This window comes from Calypte anna, chromosome 12 (assembly GCF_003957555.1).
Source record: "Calypte anna isolate BGI_N300 chromosome 12, bCalAnn1_v1.p, whole genome shotgun sequence".
Lineage (NCBI taxonomy): Eukaryota > Metazoa > Chordata > Aves > Apodiformes > Trochilidae > Calypte > Calypte anna.
Window position 1 is genome coordinate 21,000,417 of NC_044258.1, and position 17,467 is coordinate 21,017,883.

Consider the following 17,467-nt stretch of genomic DNA (forward strand, 5'->3'; position numbering starts at 1 on the left):
GGGGTTGGAAATGAAGGGGAATGTACCCAAAAAGCCATTGCAGCAACAGGGGTGCAGGAGCAGAGTGACCCCTAAGGTGCAGGAGGAGGGCCAGCTGGGAGAGCAGGTTATTTTGGGTGCTGTCTCGATGTGCCCTGCCTTTCTGAAATGCCTTCCTTTCTCTAGGACAGCACGCTTCAACCCAGCCCAATCAAACACTGTTAAAATCAGCCAGGAATAGCCGGCCTTCTCTTCCAAGAAACTGTTGGCCAAGAGAGAGGAGAGCAGATGCATCTGTGTGTGTGTGTGTGTGTATTGCACACGTGTGTGGTATTATGCAGAGAATGATAATCCCTTTTCTGGGGAACTGGATGCAGGTGCCTGACCACTCAGTTACAAAATGTGGCTTTTTATTCCCTCCAAAGGAACACTGAGATCTGAGTGCAGCTGAACCCACTTACCTGCGAGCGGTATCTTTTGGCATATTTGTATATCTCAGCCATAGCGACGTTGGTGTTGAATTCATTCCGGTGTTTCTTTATAAAGACAGAAAAAAGTGGGAAGGAATATTAATGTGCTGCAGCAAGCAAGTTTAAGACCAATCAGCAGGCACTAACTAGATTAAAAGAAGGTTTTGGGTATTTTTGTTATTGTTGCACTGATGCAGCCAGACTTTTGATTTAACGCCTTTAAGGTGCATTTGCTTACATCAGAAATGGTCTCAGGTTTTTTAAAGCCAGACAGAAGTGCCCATGTCTGATTGTAATGTTTACTCCTCTGTGCTCAAAGCCATTAAAGGATAGGGCAGCACGAGAGCTGGGCAGAGGAACACTGATGGGGAGAAAAAACATTTGGTGGCTGAAGCTAAAACACTGCAAGGAGATGGTTTGATTTTGAGGAAGCTGTGGCGCAATGCCTGGCAGGACTGAGATCCGGAGTGTGGCTGCCAGCTCCTGTAGCTGGCACCAGGGCCAGCTGCCAGCAGGCTGCCGGGGGCTTGGGCTGGCCCTGGCAGTGGGCACCCAGGGGCCAGCTGGCTGGGGGGCTGCAAAGATCCTCTTCCAAACTTCCTGGCTCTTTGGCACTAAATTTCTCTTTCAAGTCCCAGTGGTGCCAAAGTTAGTTAGGTTCAAGATAACTCGTGGGTGTTTACTGCAGCTCCGTCAGCAATTGAAGATGCTTGGAAATAGGTCAGATGAGGTTTGTGCCTGGAAGTTTGAGGCAACGCATCCTTTCTTGTCGGCTCCTTCCAGCATCGAAGCAGGAGCTGGCTGTAGCCTCTCTGCATCCCCTGCTGCTCCCAGACTCCTGCTGTCAGTCCAAGCAGGGCAGGCTGGCAGAGCTGACCCCTTCCCCACATGGCGTGCACCAGCTGAGCCCCACGGCAGCCCAGCGCCTTACCCGTGACTCCTCGGCGAGGTGAGCGTTCATCTCCTGCTCGCTGAGCGGGGGCATGTCGTGGATCTGCTTGTAGTATCGCTGCACTATCTTCCTGTACTCAGGGATCTCCTTGGCATACAGTAGTTTATTGGTTGGGGAGTCCTAGAGCAGGGGTGACATACTGAAATCAGACAGCAGACTGTTCCTGGATGAAAACCATTCTGTCTGACCAAGTGCTAACCATCAGACACTGACCTCAGCTACAGGTTCAGGGAGCACCGACATCTTTGGTCCTGACCACACAGACAGCAGAGCAGTGGGATGGCACCAAGGCATTAAACAGCAAATGGCAAAGGTGCCTGCTCCAACACATCAAGGTGCTGTGGGCCGATACCACCCACCTGTGGAGCCCCAGCACCATCTCCCTGCCCTTTGTTCTACAGTGAGCTAAATGGTCATTAGCTGCAAGGCCAGTGGAGGTGGTCTGTATGAATGTGTTTTAATTTGCAGCAGGAGCCAGCTAAAAAGCATGAACAGGGTCAGGCAAGGTGGCTTGCTGCCAAGCAAGGCTCTGAGTGCAGCACAACTGTTAGATAAAATGCCTGTGCTCCACAGCTCTGTGTGTGGAAATTGGTAACAGGGGAAGGGCTCCTGCACACATTTACTCAGGTCTCTCAAGCAGCCAGCTTGATTTAAACTGGAGAACAAAGCTCTCTTACAGGCTGAACTTTGTCAGCTGAAATGTTGCTCTTGGATTTTTCATGTAGCTTTGATTTATTTTGCGTTGGCTAACCCAGCCTGCCTGCCCTATATTGACTGCGTGTAATGTAATTAACAGAAAATACTGAGTTCTCCTGATTTTCAGTTTGGACAGAGCAGTCTTAACCTCCCAGCCAGATGATCAGGTTGTCAGGGAAGGCATAACCCTACCTGCACTCCTTGCAAACACGAGCATGAATGATTTTAACCTCAAGGCAATCCTGACCCACTGATATCACTACCCTGGGAATGAACTTGGCTGCCTGGCTTAGTGCTGCATCCCAAAGGGAAACAGCCTTGGGCTCTAGGACACAGAGGGGAGTGAGATCACTGTGTCTCACCACTGCGTGCAGGACGGGACTGCTCCTAATGCTAGGGCAGGTGGAGAGGGGAAGGAGGACCCCGAGGGCAGATGATCATGGCGGGGCCCCAGTGTGTCTGGCAGCAGCTTCTTCAGCTATGCTGGGCAATAAATAAGTAAGCCTGGGGTAACTCCAATCTGCTGCTGCAATATGTAGCATGGTTAATGCTGCTGGGGAAATGGGAAATGGGCACCAAGCTGTGGCACCAGATCCCACAGCAGTTTATTTTCAAACCCAGTGACAAGGCATTGCAGGAATATAGCCAAGTTACAGCGCCTGCTCACAACATTTTTTTTTTCCCTTGGAAACACAAAAGAAAACCATGCTGCTGCTTTTCTAAATTATTTTTTAATTTGTGTCTGATTTGTTTATGTTTTGAAGAGATGGGATCTGGTTTATTAACTGCTTGTGCACTGTAGCTGTACAGAGTTTGGGTCTGCCCTCACTCACGTTTGCGGTATCAACAGCAAAATGCCGAAACTAGGGAAAGAATCCAGCCTGGAAACCATTCAGAGATATACTGTGTGCATATGCAAGCTGCTCTTTATGCTGAGGATTTATTCTTCCCACATTACTCAACAATTCCTTCACTTATGCTATTGTATTCCTGGAAAATGTTTCCATCTGCTGTCTGACTCCAGTTGACCCCTCTTCCCCTCATCCACAGCTTGACAAGAACAAATAGTAGGTGTTTTGCAACACATGCAAAAAAAAAAAAAAAAAAAAAAAGTCCCAAACCCAAGCAAACAAAAAATCAAGCGCTCATTAGTTCTTTCTCCAGCATTAACCTCTCCCAGCCATGGTTTCCTGTTGCTCTCAGCCCGGGGCTGTGGGGAGCAGCACCCACCTCCCACCCCTCTCCCCTAGGGTCCCTCCTGCGTCAGGCACTCTGCTGCTGCCAGCCCTGGGGGGCGGGGGGATGGCTTACAGCAATCCTTAATAAAAATTATTTATGTCGGGAAGTTTCAAATGTCAACACTGCACTCAGCCAAGTCAGTGGGAGAAGAGCAAACAGTCAGGCTGGCTGTCTCACTGCCTCCAGCCCACAGTGGGGTGTGTGGTAGCCTGATGGTGGGCGAGCAGACCCAGCCTATGCAGGTGTGCATTGAGCAGGCTTGGCTTTCCCAGGTGGGTGTGCTGAGCCACCCGGCTGTGACTACAGCTGGAGGTGGACAGTGTGTGGAGTCACTGCCATGGGAGCTGAGCACCAACCGGTGCTTTCCACTGGTGCTGGATGGTGCCAAGGGGACAGCCCCAGGCATCTCTGCACCTCCACCGCAGCCTGGCTGGCTCTGGGCTGCCTGGGCAGGGGCAGACTCTGATTACCAAGGCTCAGCTCACCTCCTCAGCCCCCCACACCTCTCCCAGGTGAAGGGCTCAGCAGAATCCACTGACTGCTTCACCTGAAACTACTTCATTTTCCTTCCTGCCACTGGGAGTTTCCATTGTCCCTCAGCTGCTGTTCATGGGGTTGTTGTGCTGATGCTGTCCTACAAACCAGCACTGACCCTGGGAGCTGGGCTGAGAGCTGAACAAAATGGGGCAAAAGAAGGGATAACTCATCCTTGGAGACAGCCAAAACTCAGCTGCATGGACCTGAGCAAGTGACTTCCAGCCAGCCCTGCTGCCAAAGGCAGATGAACTGTGTGACCTCTGACTGTCCCTTCCCACCCTCCTGGCCTGTTCCTGTGGTCTCCTGAGCCACAGTGAAATGTACCTTGCCCAGCTGCAGGTCAGAGAGGGAGCAGGCATCAATGAAAGCCTGGGCTATCACAGAGAGACAGGCGTCGATGTGGTCAGTCTTGTCAATGTCGAAGACAAACTGGGGGTTCTTCAGGATGTTGACCCAAAACCTCAGAGGTAAGCTGTGAGGGAAACATGTCTTTATTTCTGCACCTCCAGTTCTTTTGGTGCTCATGTGCCCACAACAGTTTCAGTGGGCACATGAGCTCTTCCTACCATCTCCTCATCAGCTGAGGAGTGAAAGTCACTGTAAGTCTTTGCTCTACTGGCAATTAAAGGTAATGAACGATAGAAAAATCTGTAGTTCAATGGTTGTGTCTACATGCCTGTGTCTCCCAGCCAAATCTGATTTTCACATGTTGGGCTGGAAACAGTTATTGGCCCAGCAGCCTCAGAAGCGCTGAGCCTCTCCTTGATGCTCTCTCCAAGCTCACAAACCTCCTGGTTTCTCTCCTGCTCTGTCACCCCTTCCCTTTGGCTTCCCCATGCCATTCCTGCTGCTCATCACCTCCCTCACCACTGCTCCCAGCCAGTCCCCAGCACTGTGGTGCCCGCCAGCACAGCACCAGCTGCTGGAGTCCTGTGAGCACTCTGGAGTCTCAGCTTGGTTACAGAGATAAGTGGGGGAAAAGAACCCCAAGGGCTGAAAAGCCAGAAAGTAAATGAAAAGGAGCCAAATATGCTGCTTTAAAAATTTCCATGATGTTTTAAATCCTAACATGACGTTGGAGTCTGCTTCAGATTGCTGCTGCTTGCAGCTAACACCACTGCCGTCTCCCATCATCCTATCCCTCTTCTGTTTCCCCTTTAATTATTTGTATTAGCATGCCAGTTCCTTCTGTCCTTTATCTGCCTATTCCTCTTCTTCCAGCTCACCACTCCCCTGAGCTCTATGTTTGTTTAAAGCGCTCCAGGCCTGTGTTTGGCCTCATCTCTCCTTGCCCTCCCCACTCCTCCTTGTTTTCCAAGTCTCTCTTCTACTTTTAGCAATCTAATGACTAATCCAGGACACCAAGGCCCTGCAGCTGCTGCTCCGGAAAGATGGAAGGAGGGGAAGAAAGAAAAGATTTCCTCTTCCAAACCTGTTGGTCTTCCAGATGTGCATAGTGTCAGGGTCTGTGATCCCTCTTTTCTCTGCTTGCTCCTCTAGGAAATCAAAGAAATACTTCACGGCCACAGGTGGTTTATCATCTCGGATACTGAGAATGGCTTTGAACAAGTCATCCAGGAATTTCTGCAGAGTGCCCTGAGGACAAACACACGATGGACAGTGGGAAAGCAGCAGCACCCAAGCCCAGGAAAATAGCACAAGGGGCTGTGGCTGCTGCGCACAAAGGGAAGTCCTCTGCTGCCAGTTGGATAAATCAGAAGAGAAATGGGATGCCGACACAGGGAGGGAAAGATTTGTTTGTGCATAGCAATATAATTAGCTTGCATTTGGATTTAATTTCTTTTGGCATTGAGCTTTTCTTTCTTATTGCTAGGATCTCACATCTGTGATTGTTCTGCACAGTAAGTACAAAGACGACTGGAGACTGCCATTCTTGTGATCTCTGCTCCAGTGAGGCATTATGCTAGGATTAAAGATGGGCTGGGAGCCTAGCTGCTGGAGCTGGGCACTCACAGAGAGTGGGGAAGTTCTAATCTGAATTAAGATTGCATGGGCATACCCCCTGCTGAACATCTCCATCGCCTTTCCTGGCAGGATCTCTCTCTGGGCAGAAGGGTTCAGGTCTGAGCCATGTATCAAGAGCCCTGAGGTGGCTAGCATCCCTTTCATGTGCACAGAGCCCATCCCAGGAGATTGTGTGGGGGGCTTCACACATCACTGAAGCTGCTCTGAGGGTGAGCTGAAAAGCTGGAGGCAACCCCAAGCTCCAGCAGTGCCCAGCAGCCTCACTAAACACACTCCAACCATCCAGGACAGAAGACTCCCACATCCTGGAAATCCATCAGCCCTGCAATGCTCCTTTGCTTCTCACCACAAGCAGCAATCCCACCTGCCATAAAGGAGGACATCCCCTCTCCTACCTTTGTGGAGAGCAGCCTGGTCAGGTAGATCTCTGGTAGGACTTTCTTTCTATGGCTCTGCCTGTGGGATTTCTTATGTTCAACTGATTCATCCGTTGGGAGAACCTGGCCCAATACAAAACACATGTTTAGAGTACTCCTCTGGAAGTGTCAGACTGAATTTTCCCTGAAATTTCAACTGTATAGAAAATTCAATTAAAAAACAGTTACTGTGTTACAAATGCACCCTCATATGGCTTGAAAAAAAGTGATTCATAGTACTCAGTTTTTCTGACACTTGTTTCTCCTGCACTCTTTATTGCCTCTCTCAAGCTCAACAAAGAAAATGAAACAATCAATCTAACTTTGCATGTCCATCTGCTCGGCTTCCTGGTCTCTGTGCAGAACTCCTGTCTGGCTGCAGCTTAGGCTCCCAGGAGCAATGCACAAAGCTTCCACAGAAACCAGCTTTTTCTTAGATTTGGAAAAAGTTCAAGAACAATCAGCCAATATCCCTGTTCTGGCCTTTTTAAAACCAAAAATAAATATTCCACTGGTCAGGTCAGTTAATCGCTGCTCTGTAATGACCTAGCAAGCCATTTAAGTTCATCTTGGCATTGATTCATATATGCACACTCAATTTCCCACCCCTTCTCCCTCCTTGCATTGCATATGCATGCATTGTGTGTTTGTACTCCATTCGATTTCAGAAACTGTAACAGAGAAGAAAAAAAAGTATCAGGCAGTAAAATATTGCTGTCCTTAACACTTTTTTTTTTCATAGCAGCTTTGAGCAACGTTTAGCACTTGGTACTTCCAGCATGGTGCACAAGCAGGAATTAATAAATCTTCCAGCCTTGGGAAGTCAGCAGCATGCCAGGAGCTCCCAGGAGGTGACTGGACCAGGGCTGGGTGAGGTGTTACCAGCAGCACTGAGCTGAGCTCCGACCTGCTCTGGGTCCCTCTGGGCTGCTGACAGCTGGATCAGGCACAGCAATTGCTCTGCTAGCCTGCTAATTTTTTATTATGTCCCACAGTACTAACGCTTGTCTACAGATAACCCTCCTGCATCTCTTCAAGCCTCTCTGAAGGAAAACAACAAGCTTTGATCCAGCTTGTTCCTCACATCTGATGTTCCAGCCCACAGAGATGAATTAAGTAAGTATCAGCAAGGCTAGGGAGATTTTCTCCTCTTTCATCACTCACACACACTGAAAAAGCAGGACCAGAGACTTGAGTGCAGGAGAGCTGCTGGGGTTGTCCTGGAGCAATGGTTCTGCTCCCCAGCAGTGCTGCCCTGGGCAGGCAGTGAGGGAGCATGTCCCCTGGCCCCCCAGCACAAAGCCACCAGGAGTGGAGAACTTACCAAGTGGAAGTACTTTTCAGTGTCCAGATCCTTCACTGTGAGGCACAAGAGAGAGAGAGGCAGAGGCTTAGTCAGGGTACCCAAACCAAAACCCACCTCTCTGTCAGGAGGTGTTTTGCTTTCCCCAGGAACCCTGACACCAACTTGGTGTTCCCACCAAGCTGTTGTGTTGGTGCTTATCACCTTCTGAGGTGGGGGCCAGTACCTTAGGAGGTACTTAAAGGAGGACTTGAGGTCTGCCAGCGTTGATGCCCAGCATGCCACCTTGAAAGTGTGCTGGAGACACCAGAGCCAGCCCTGCCCAAGTAACAGCACCCCAATGTTCTGGCAAGGGGGCTAACCCAGTACTCCTGGCCAGAGGCAACAAAAATGTTCCTGCCTGGTCACCAGCAGTGGTGCAGAGAGGTGGAACATTACCTCTGCTCAGTGTGGTGTCCTTCTTGTCTGACAAACTCATGGCCAGTGACGCCCCTTCAGGGATCTGCAGAGGGAGGGAAGAGCAGACATGGATGATGGGGCATTAGTGGTGCCTCCCATGAGGCTGGGAGGGTCATGGGGAGATCCCAGGAGCTGAGGGATGCTGGTGCAATTGCTGCTCTGCCACAAATGTGCTCTGTGCCTCCCCTGACCCTGCTTCCTGGCTCAGAAACTGGCAGTAACAGCACTGCCTGACATGGAAAGGGATTTTTAATGCAAAGGCAAGACAGTGAGGTTCTCAAATACAACAGGAATCAGGCAAATCCAAGGTACATTTTTGGATGTTAACACCAGGTAGTCTGAAGAGGAAGAGTGTTACTGTGTGCAGATGCTTTTTGCCTTTCCCTGGAAAAGGAACCTGACTGCAGCCCAGGTCCAGGTCCAGTACCACTGTCTGCTGTGGCTACAGCTCAGTGCAGCAGGGCACTGAGCCAGCTGTGGGCTCCACGGCATGGCTGCTACACAAATAACAATATTAATAAGGACTCAGCTCCATTTGTGATTTTCCATGTGCTGTTATGGACCAGTGAGGACTATGCTCCCAGGCATACCAGGGAATATGGAAATCCTACCAGAATTTCTGGTTTCATTTAACTTTAAAAGGAAAAACAGTCAAGAAAACAAATTGATTCACCACATTTCCCCATATTTTTAGCCTCTGCTCCTTGATGGCATCCCTCACCCTTGCTCTCAGGGCAGGCAGCAACAATTGTGCCAGCAATTTCAGCAGGAGCGCAGATCAAGAGCAGGGTGATACTAATCAGCCAAGCTGGTGGCCGTTGGGAATAGGAGCTTTTTTCTTCCTCTTTCTGTTGTCAGTAATAACTTGTTTTGCATGAAGAGTGTTTAATTAGTTTCAGTGTGTTGCAATATTAACAAGCTTCTCGCCAGGGCAGATGTCTATTCCCCGGAAGCTGTCATGGAGCTATGGCAACCTCCCTGCTTGTTCCTGATAATCCTGATTTTGGATGGGGAACCACAGCTCGCCCAGAGGCCAGGCAGGCTCTGAGGAAGCACAGCTTTCCTGCAGCACTGGCAGCCTTACCTTGTAATGTGCTAAAGTGTTGAGCTTCTTCCTGCCATCCTCTACCACTGAGGTGTCATCAAGGTCCCGCAGGATGTAGCTGTCAGTGCTGGTGGCAAACCACTCTGAACAGAGAGAAGGGAGAAGTGAGGCACCATCCCAGTGGCACACAGCTGAAGAGAGGAGACCCTGCCCCTGCTCCAGGACTGAATATTTTTCTTCAGAGGCTCCCTCTGGCACTGACAACACTGGACATCAAACCCACATCTCCATGGTGCCATGCCTGCTGCATGGCACCAAGGTAGCACAGACAGCCTGGGCTTCTCTCACCAGCACTGGGCTTGGATACTACTTAAATTTGGGAGGAGCTGGCCACCAGGTAGATAAATGACAGATCTGAATCTAAGGCTGGACAGGAGTCAGTGGGCTCAATGATTGCTGCTCCTGGAGACTCATTTGTTAGCAAGCCTTCTTCAGGCTCTGGGGTGTTTTAGAGTGTACTTAGAGGTTTCTGGAGTTCTTACTATAGGCTTTAAAGAAGGTAAGTCCAAGCATCCCTCTGCTCGCCTTGGGCTTTACTAAAGCTTCTTTCCAGTTACGTGGCTCCCTCTTCCCCACCAGTATCTGATTCAACCACTCATTCCTGAAGATCATCCTCAGGAAAAGGCCACCTTGATGTCTGTCCACTCGTCTCTGCTGCTTCACCCACTGCCCTCTGATAGACACCAAGAGCTACTGTGAAACATCATGTGCTCCATCTGGTTTTAAGGACCATTTGATCCTTACCGAGGTCGACATCTTCCACCCTTGGCCACTGGGAGTAGGGGACGTTCTTGCAGAAAGCCTCCAGGATCTTCTCCTTCACTTGGCTAAGCGTGTCTGTGTCCATGGCCCTGACGCTCAGGGAGTCCATCCCACAGCCTTGAAAGGAGACGTTGAGGTTCTGCAGGCAGAGGTGGGGTTAGGGGGGAAAGGGGTGACCTCCCCAGGGCACGGGGAGGCTGTGGTGCCTGCATGGCCCCCACTGATGGAGATGGAGTGAACAAACGCAGCCACAGGCACTTCACTGCAACTGAGCAGCACTGATTTACAGCCCTGGGGCTGGAGGTCCTGGTTTGTTGATGGAGCCAAGAGGACACAGGGAGCAACACTGAGACCTCTTCTCACACTGCCTTGCTAATGGCACAGCATGTCCCTGACACAGCGACCACCCCGGGGGTGAGGGGAAAGGCCAGACCCCGTCACCAGCCATCACCTCAGCTTCTTTGCTTGACCGCTGAGTAATGGGACTGCCAAGGCTCATGGCTCTGACTGTCCCTGCTCCCTTGTTTAAACAAGCTGCAAGCACACTGCAGGCTGGGTCTGCTGCAAGCCTTGAGTCCCCCAGCAGCAAACACCCTGGCCAAGCTTATGAAGTTACCGTTTCTGCCCAGAAAGCTAATACTTGGTGCCCTGTTGCTAACCCCTCTCAGTCTGCTGCAAATTCACAGGTCAGTTGGTAACAGGAATCTGCAGAGGTTTTGGAGCCCGAACCTGCTCTGAGTTAGTGGTGCACATCTGGGGTAACCCAGTGATTTCAGTGAAGCTGCTCCAGATTTATTCCAAGTAATTGAAAGCCAAATTTGGCCTAAGCTCTGGAAAGGTGTCTGCTGAATTCTGTCAGGCACAGCCCTCCTCTGCCCCGTTCCCACAGGAGGCACTATTCAGCCCCATTCAAAGCAAAGCCTCACCCAGGGACCCAGGACTGCAGCCAGCACCTTCCCACTGCTAGTGGAGATGCTCTTTTGCTGGGTATGGTAAACATGCTGCTTAAATTCTCTAAATATGGCAAATATCATTTTCTAACCTCCTTCTGCTCCCAATCTGAGGTATTTAGGTGACCAGCCAAGGGACGAATGTGAAAACAAACAGTTGTGATGAGCCTTTTCTGCCATCATGTGCTCAGGCTGCATCAAGGTGACCATGCAAGGATAGAATCTGTGTGGCTATCACACCTGCACAGGCACTGGATCAAAGCCTTGCCAGGGGTATTTGTCCCTCAGAACTCTGGGTGCAGGCACTCACCCTTGGCTTTGCCTCGATGTTCTCCCTCAGGAGCCACTCCTCGTTGAGCGTGTACCTGGCTTTTCCCGTGATGGCATCAATGGACCCTTTGTTAATCTGCTGCTTGATTGCACAGATCAGCAGGAAGAATGGCTCTCCAACTGTCTCCTGTGGGAAGAAAAGAAGCACAAGTAAGCAAACCCAGCCCGGTGGTGGTAACTCCTGCCAGTCATGTGTTGGGGCCGGGCTCTGCATGGACACTAGAGGTGCCTCTCCACAGCAAGGAGCAAGGACAGCTCTGTGCCAGTGGTGCTCAGTGCCACCACCACCACCACCCCAGCTCCTGCCAGCATCTCTTTGAGGATGCTCAGAAGTTTTCAGACCTGTGGCAATGTGACAGCACAGACGGGAAAGAGGACATAACAGCTGACGACAGCCACAGGCAATTTTTGGGGCGGGTGAGCTGTGACTGTCAGCATCAACACATCCTATCCAACTTCTACGGCAAGTGCCATGGGGCTGCTGATTGCCACCAACCAACAAGCTGTGCCAGCATTTGCCGTCTCATGGGCAGAGCGCTCGGGTACTGCTCGGAAGGTTGGGGCATATGCATAGCTGTGCTGAGTGGGTATGTGCATGCATGATACTCAGAAAAATACAAATGTGCATTAATTTACATGTATAATTACACAAGAACTTCAGGGAGAATCTGGCGTACTCTGGTGCAGAGATGTTCCTTGCAACCGACAGAGCACAGACTGTACAACATACTGCACTTGGCAGGATAAGGATAGGCTGATGTGCCCAAAAATCCAGATATATAGGGATATTTGGGAACCCAACTCTCTCACGAAGGCCTCAGCTGAACCTCTCCATGAGCTGCCTGGGTTGCCACTGAACTCCATGGAAGTGAGCCCACTGCGTGTGCCTGTGGCTCTGGGAACTCATGTTCATATTTCTCATACCACAGCAGAGTCCTGATCACAGCAAAGCAGAAAGGATCAGGGTCAACAAGCTGTTCCCATGCGACAGCAAGCAAACACACCATTTAACTCCTTACATTCATCAAACTCCATCTTACAGGAAAGAGGTGAATTGTGACACTGCTGCAATGAAAACAGAAAACAAAACTGGGACCAGCTACTGGGGATGTGGTTCAGCTGCATGGTTTAATGCCAGACTTCTGATCTACTTCTCTCTGCTACCCTGATGTGCAAGCAAAACATAAGCTATTTTCTTAAGAAACTTTTCAGTAATGGAGTACAACCCAATCTTCCTAACATTCATGTGCAATTTCCTTCCAACGAGGCAAGTGCGAATTATTGCACATATATGTACTTTCTGAGCATCACACACACCCCACACAACCACTCCTGCCATCTGAAATCCTACTCCAGACAACAGATATTGAATGATTTGGTATTTCTCAGCTAGGAGCTGCTAAATCCTCTTCAATCTGCTTCTTAATTAAGACTTGGTGATTCTTTTATTCTAATTGCCCTATAATTGCCAAAGCAATTAGTTTGATGTCAATTTTGATCCAGCTGCACTCGGCACAGTTGAGGGTAAGACACAGCAGCAGGACTGTAGGTGGGTACACACCATCTGTGCCCGCCCTGCACCCTTTTCATCTGCCCAGGGCAGCATTTTTTATGAACCCAGGGGAGCTCCTTGGGCCTTCTGCTGGGGTTTAATGACTTCCTGCAAAGCTCCCTCTGAGCAGGCAGCATAAAACAGGCTGAGCATTTGAGTGCCAGTGCTGGGAATGGAGGAAGGTGCAGCTTCCAGAAAGGAGAAAAACATGAAATCATGGGGATGTGGAGAAATGGAGGATTGCAAACAGAGTGGAGAAAGCAACAGGAGACAAAGAGTTAGCTTTGTCACCCACATGGAGAGGCTCCCTGGGTGCAGAACTTGCTATCCCTGAATGTAAGCAGTAGGGCAGGGCCAGGCTGACCCTGCATGAGAAGCACCATCAGATCCTGACGGTGGCCCTGAAACAGCAGGAACCCTGCTGACATCATACATGTGTGAGCACATGGCAGGGACAGACCCAAAGCTACACTGAGTGCCAGGTTTTAGATCCTGCGCCTTGTTCCCTGTGGGAAGCTTTGGCCATGGCCACAGCTCTGGCCACAGGCAGACACAAGGAGACTGCCAGCAGCTATGTGGCTGCTACAAAAACGTTAAAAACATGTAAGTCCTGCAATACAGGAGTTCTTTAGGTTGGGCTGACCGTGTGGCCCTTCCCATGTCCCAGGGGGAACAGGCAGGAGCAGCACCAGTCCCAGGGTGGGAATTACGGCAGTGCTCCACTGGCTAGATACTGTTTCTGTCTGGCTTTTTGGCTTTCAGGCTCAGGAACTGCAGGATGTTATGGAAATCTGCAAAAGTGCTAATCAGACAGCAAATTTCAAAGAGGGGAAAGAAGGGTTGGCAGGAGGGGACTTAGAGATAAAATGGCAAACTTGGAAACCTCAAGCATTGTTCAGAAGACTCATCTGGAAATGAATCAAAACTGTCTTTGGACTTGGCTGGTTGGGAGAAAGGAAGTTTAACTAAAAGAGATCAGTGCTGATTCAGGACAAAAAAATACTTAAAAAAACATAGTCTGGGGCCTTTTTTGCTCCTATTGTGAATGTATTTTAATGAGACTTCATTTTCATTTTTGACCGAACTGTTATGAGCTCTTAAAGCTACCCAGGGCACCAAAATCTCTTTACAGTAATGGAAATCACAGTGCACACTGGCATCACTTGAACTGTTTCATGCACGGTGAGTGTGGGAGGGCTTCGTTTTTATATGCTTGGGGAAAAAAAAGGTTTAGAGCACAGACTGGGTTTGCATGTTGCTGCCCTATTAACGAGGCTCACAAGTCATTAGAGATGTCTTCCTAGGAACATGTTGCAGCCATTTCCAAATGTCTTGGTGAGGCTGGGGTGGGAAAAGCACAGAAAACAGCTACCTATCCCAAGTGCCTGCTAATTTTGGAATGACTGCCTATTTGCATTCTGTGAAGAACCAAACCTCAGCTCTAACCCCCATGCAAAACTTTGGGATGCCTGATTCCAGACCTAAAAGCTGAATTCCTTTAGTTTCCTTAGTTTTCCTTTAACTCCCAGTCTCGTAATCCAGTTAGAAGCCAGGCACAGTGGTCCATAGTATCTCATGGGGAATGCTATTTTTCACCAAAGCTGTAGCAGGAATTAGAGATGTGGATTATTTTATCTTGTATTCTCACTCATTTCTGCAGAAACAGAGGTCTGTGCAGATTGTGCAAATGCTGAAGGTCTCCTCTGAATCTCTCCCCAGGCAGCAAGGCTCCCGCTAGCTCTCCATCGCATCTCCTGCAGGCAGGGAGCAGCCCCTCCTGCCAGGGTGGTGACTCCCCTGCCTTCAGGTGCCCTCCACATGTTCAGACCACAAGCAACTGTGGCCTGCAGCTCCCTCCCAGTTGAAGACAGCTCCTTCAAATCATTTTCCCCCAAAACACAAATGGATGGACTGTTAGGCAGAGCATTAATACGAAACAAATGTTCCGAGCATGTAGCGCTGACTTACAAGGGAAAATACAAGCACTTGGAATTTTTCCACTGCACAATGCAGGGACCTTTGCAGCAGCTGTTTCGAATAGAGGTTGTGATTAATGGGGATAATTCCAGAATGAGAAGCAGACCCATCGTCACACGACTGACAGGCCAGTGCTGCAGGCAGGCAGGCAGACTTCATTTTAACCAAGAAATGCCCCTCTGAAGGCAACAGAGTTTGATCTAGAGGGATGCAAGGCAGAAGGGAGGCATTTGACTATCACTATTATTTAAATCACAGCCCTGAGCTGAAACCACCTCCTGTGTGGTGAGGTGCTGTCCATCAGCTCTGCACTCGTTTGCACATCAGGAGAGGTCCTGGCTCTCTGATTCAGGTTGAGACCCCCCATTTCTTCACACATCTGAGCTCGTGTGGGCTGTGGCCATCAGAGGGCCTCTCTGGAGACCTCTGTCTGAGCAGCTCCCTTCTTCTCTGCACTGGCCCCAGCACAGACCCTGGACCATCCTGGCTGCCAGGGCAGGGTGGTGTGCCCACACTTGGGAGCTCCTCAACATTCACTAGCCATATAACATGTCCCAGTCTTCAGGCCCACGTGATAAGACTCAATTTTCTTTCCTCTTTTTTTTTTTTTCCCCCCCAGAGAAAGCTTTCTTGCACAATGTCCATTTTTAGCACAAACTGGAGTTGGATCAGTTGCCTCACATGTGGTTTCCACTCTCCAGAAGGAGAGATCAGCACTTTTTCTCTCTCCAGTGGTTTAAGTACAGGCACAAAAACTGAAGATTTAAAAAAATTCACTAATTCACCCTTTTCTGCTCTTACGGGCTCGATAGTTGTGTTGCATTGGCACAGCCATCCTCATTTGCTGCTGTAAGTTATCTTTCATTATAGTGGCTAATTATGTGAGCTAAAATGAAAGATTATGAACAACAAACCCACAGGCTTTAGGACAAAAAGTTATCAACAGCTGGGATCAGAAGACACTATGATATGTCTGAGGACAATAGAGCATTGCTTCTGTGGCTATAGCAAACACTTCGGGAAAAGAGATTTTTTTCAAAGGTTTTTTTCCAGGCCCTCTCCTGTGGGTATAGTGGGGTGTCCTCCAATTAACTGCCGTGGAATCAATTAAGATATTGCTCAATTCTTCTGGGAAATTCCAACAAGAACTGGCAAATGTTGGAGATAAAGCACTGAGCAGATGGACTGCTGATGTACTCTGAGATGCCAAATATATTCTTGTTTGTTAGTGTCAGAAGACAGCCAGGGTTCTGGGACACACATCCTGCATGTCCTGCTAAGTCCTGCCTGGCCACTTGAACCTTTCAACACTCTGGAGTTTGTCCACTATGAGTGACTATTCCAGTGGCAATCCTGGCAGACATTTAGGTGCACCACTCACTACCCTTGCCTGCAGTGTCAAACTCCCACCCACCACAGCAGCAATCTACTTCTCTTACTCTGAGATAGCTGTACATGCAGATGGACATCCAGTTGGTGAGCATCTTCTCCACCACAGATTCTGTTCTCCTCAGCATCAGCTTGGGGTTTTTGGAAGCTGAAGCATCTATTAGATCCACCAAGAGGTCCTTCATGATGCTAGTGTAATACTCCAGTTTGCCATGCAATGCAATAGTAAGCAGGGAGGCCAGGTTACATCTGAAACAGAGCATTGTGCATGACTCAAGCACCAATCCAACAAGCCTAAACTGACAACTGGCATAAATAAAAACCCCAAACCCAAAGACAATCTTCATGAGCATCTTCAATGGTGTTAAAACTTTAAATTCTCCTTCATTGATGGACCTTGAGTCAGCTCACACCATCTTGTAGGTTAAACGAGTATTCAGGGATACAAACACAAGCAAGTCCCTCCTTGTATCTTTTGGTAGCCTTCAGGATAACAGAGGTTTATGGCCATCCATTTCTAATTAAAAAGTTTAACTCAACCTTCAACTGAAAGGCATAGCTCCAGACATGGGCTGGATTGCTTACAGGTTAGGAATAAATCAATCTCCTCCAGCTGCCAGGTCCTGGGTTCTGAAGTTCATACCTGTCTCTAACAGCAAAGTCCTTCTGTTGCTCAAGAGCATGGACAAACACAATGAGAAAGTGCTTGTTGTTGAGCAAGGTGGAGAATAGCGAGATCCCTTCTTCCATATTGGGTCTGCAGTTCTCAGGAATCTAAACAAAAATTTAGAAAACAGAGTGAGAAAAACCTTGATTGATGTTTGCCTCCAGCTTTTATCCATTCTGACTGCAATGAAGTCCCTGCTGAATGCAGAGGTGCTGAGCTGTCGACCCCTTACTCCCCCTGCTTGACACAAGTCAGCAGCACATTTCCCTGGGATGGGCACAGCTGTGTCTGAGGCTGCATCAAAACCAGCTTGGACCATAGGGCACTGGCTGTGACCATCCCTCTGTACTCAGACTTGTGAGGCTACCTGGAGTACCCTAACTAGGTCTGGGGTCCCCAGTATGCAACAGATGTTGGCAAATCAAAGAGAAAATGCAGCTGAGGCTGCTGAAACACCAAGTGGGTGTAGGAGGAGAGCTGGAGAGGGCTGGGTTTAGTCAGCCTTAAAAAAAAGTAGTGAGGGGAGATCTTAGTGCAGTCTCCAATGGAGACAGAACCAGGTTCTTCTCTGCCTGCACAGTGCTAGGACAAGAGGCAAGGGACACCAGATGGAGAATGGGACACTGATTAAATGTAAGGAAGCTTTCACTTTTGAGGTGGTCAGACACTAGAACAAGGCCCTGAGAGGCTGTGTGATC

The 17,467-nt window shown here is 49.2% G+C and overlaps 1 protein-coding gene across 2 annotated transcripts in view; it reads right to left on the reverse strand.

Annotated features, from left to right (window-relative positions):
• PLXND1 (plexin D1) overlaps positions 1-17,467 on the reverse strand; it is a 66,189-nt gene that overhangs the window by 2,937 nt on the left and 45,785 nt on the right. For both annotated transcript variants that reach the window (XM_030458199.1, XM_030458198.1), the window contains 12 exons: positions 16,746-16,876; positions 16,153-16,351; positions 11,165-11,311; positions 9,887-10,043; positions 9,122-9,225; positions 8,017-8,080; positions 7,600-7,634; positions 6,255-6,359; positions 5,306-5,469; positions 4,198-4,345; positions 1,381-1,521; positions 441-515 (listed from right to left, as the gene is read on the reverse strand). In XM_030458199.1, the coding sequence (XP_030314059.1) occupies positions 441-515; positions 1,381-1,521; positions 4,198-4,345; positions 5,306-5,469; positions 6,255-6,359; positions 7,600-7,634; positions 8,017-8,080; positions 9,122-9,225; positions 9,887-10,043; positions 11,165-11,311; positions 16,153-16,351; positions 16,746-16,876 (1,470 nt within the window). The remainder of the gene's footprint in view (positions 1-440; positions 516-1,380; positions 1,522-4,197; positions 4,346-5,305; positions 5,470-6,254; positions 6,360-7,599; positions 7,635-8,016; positions 8,081-9,121; positions 9,226-9,886; positions 10,044-11,164; positions 11,312-16,152; positions 16,352-16,745; positions 16,877-17,467) is intronic.